General features: G+C 35.5%; 1 protein-coding gene across 1 annotated transcript in view; it reads right to left on the reverse strand.

Annotated features, from left to right (window-relative positions):
• The window catches only part of LOC107105056 (fibroblast growth factor 4B-like), a 10,516-nt gene extending 9,673 nt beyond the window's left edge, over nt 1-843 (reverse strand). Inside the window, exons 1-2 of the mRNA XM_015405175.1 lie at nt 830-843; nt 570-787 (exon numbers count right to left, since the gene is read on the reverse strand). Of these exons, the coding sequence (XP_015260661.1) occupies nt 570-787; nt 830-843 (232 nt within the window). The remainder of the gene's footprint in view (nt 1-569; nt 788-829) is intronic.
• Nucleotides 844-1,567: the final 724 nt, after the last annotated feature.

The following is a 1,567-nucleotide window of genomic DNA, read 5'->3' on the forward strand; positions in this document are numbered from 1 at the left end:
TTCTGACATTAACTGACTTCAAGATGAATATTTAAAACTATTTGTAACGTTCATAGGACTACATGCTTCTGCTGAAGGTTTCTTTCTGTTAAAAGGGTTTTTTCCTCTCCCCTTCATGCATGCTAGGCATGAGGGATTGCTGCACACAATGTGAGCTAATATCAAGAGGTGTCAAAAGTATAAATATTTATTACACAAGTAAAAGTATAAAGTAAAAGTGTGAGTATTAACTTAAGCTTTTTACTCAAGTAAAAGTGTAAAATTTCCATTTTTAGAACTACTTAAAGTAAAAGTAATGCAATGTTAAGGACAGAAGCTTCAGCGTACTACCCTATTAAAGGAACATTTTTCTACAATTCTGGATGATAACTTTCTTATACTTAAATTTCTTAGTTTTTTTGCATCATCTTGAAAAACTATTTATTTTGATCTCATCTGAGCGCCACTGAAGGGACCATAAAGCCACATATGGCTCTGCAGCCGCAGGTTGCAGACCCCTCGTATTGATCATTACATCTTTTACAGTATTCTAATATTTTACCTTCATTATAAAATACAAAGATACTTACTGTATTTGTTTTCATTGTGCACTCCTGTTATCTTCCCGTTTGGTAGGACCTGAATATGAAAGCCGATGCCCACATTACAGTAAAGTCTTCTGATCCTTTTTATCCCCAGCAGGTACTGTCCATCTCTCTCTGCATCTTCCCTTTTGTTTAAAGTGTAGCTAGCGCTGTGCACCAGCGATCTGGCATTCTGTATGCTGAGTGTAAGGGTGGCATATAAGCTGCAAAGAAAGATCCCATAAAGGAAAAAAGAGAACTTGGACCTTGAAAATGACATACTCTACATACCAATAGCAAAACAATACAGGTACTGCCAAATCAAATATTTTCTAAAGCCAAAAATAGTATTAAAAACCAGCACATGTCCTAAAAGAAAGATCCAAAATTTGCATTTCTAAATGGTGAGAATCACTAGAGAGCATACTGAAACATCTCTAAATGTCTAACACAGGTTTTAATTTTTATTGTGTTTTCTAGTTTTGCTTTATCCTCAGACAGATCACAGAGTAACAGTCGCGACTTATATGTATGCAGCATTACATCACAAACCTCCTGCTGTCTTGTTTATCTGTGAGTCACAGGTGCCGTAGAAGCACAGATGGAAAATACATCAAATATGTAGTGACAGAAAACAAACAAGAACACGTAAGCATATACAAAGAATTGAAACTAATAATAAAAAAAATTGCATGCTGTCATTATAAAGGTGGGTGCTCCTTTTGGCCTTTAAAAAAACAACTATTTTAAATATAAGTAGAGAAGGTGAGGTGATGGTGGGCAGTCACTTTTGTTCTTTGGTCTTTGCAGCTGAGGATGCTTCTAAAGAATTTAATTAAGTTCAGTTTATTTCTATAGCAACAATGCACACATGAACTTTACAATTTAACCACATCATTCAGTCAAATTGATTCAAAGTTTTCTATCGAAGTAAAACCAGCTGATTGCATCGACCGATCGACTGGAATGGAATCCCTCACACTAAGCATGCTTGTAGCGACAGT

The sequence above is a fragment of the Cyprinodon variegatus genome, unplaced genomic scaffold, assembly GCF_000732505.1.
Source record: "Cyprinodon variegatus isolate N-32 unplaced genomic scaffold, C_variegatus-1.0 Scaffold2033, whole genome shotgun sequence".
Classification (NCBI taxonomy): domain Eukaryota; kingdom Metazoa; phylum Chordata; class Actinopteri; order Cyprinodontiformes; family Cyprinodontidae; genus Cyprinodon; species Cyprinodon variegatus.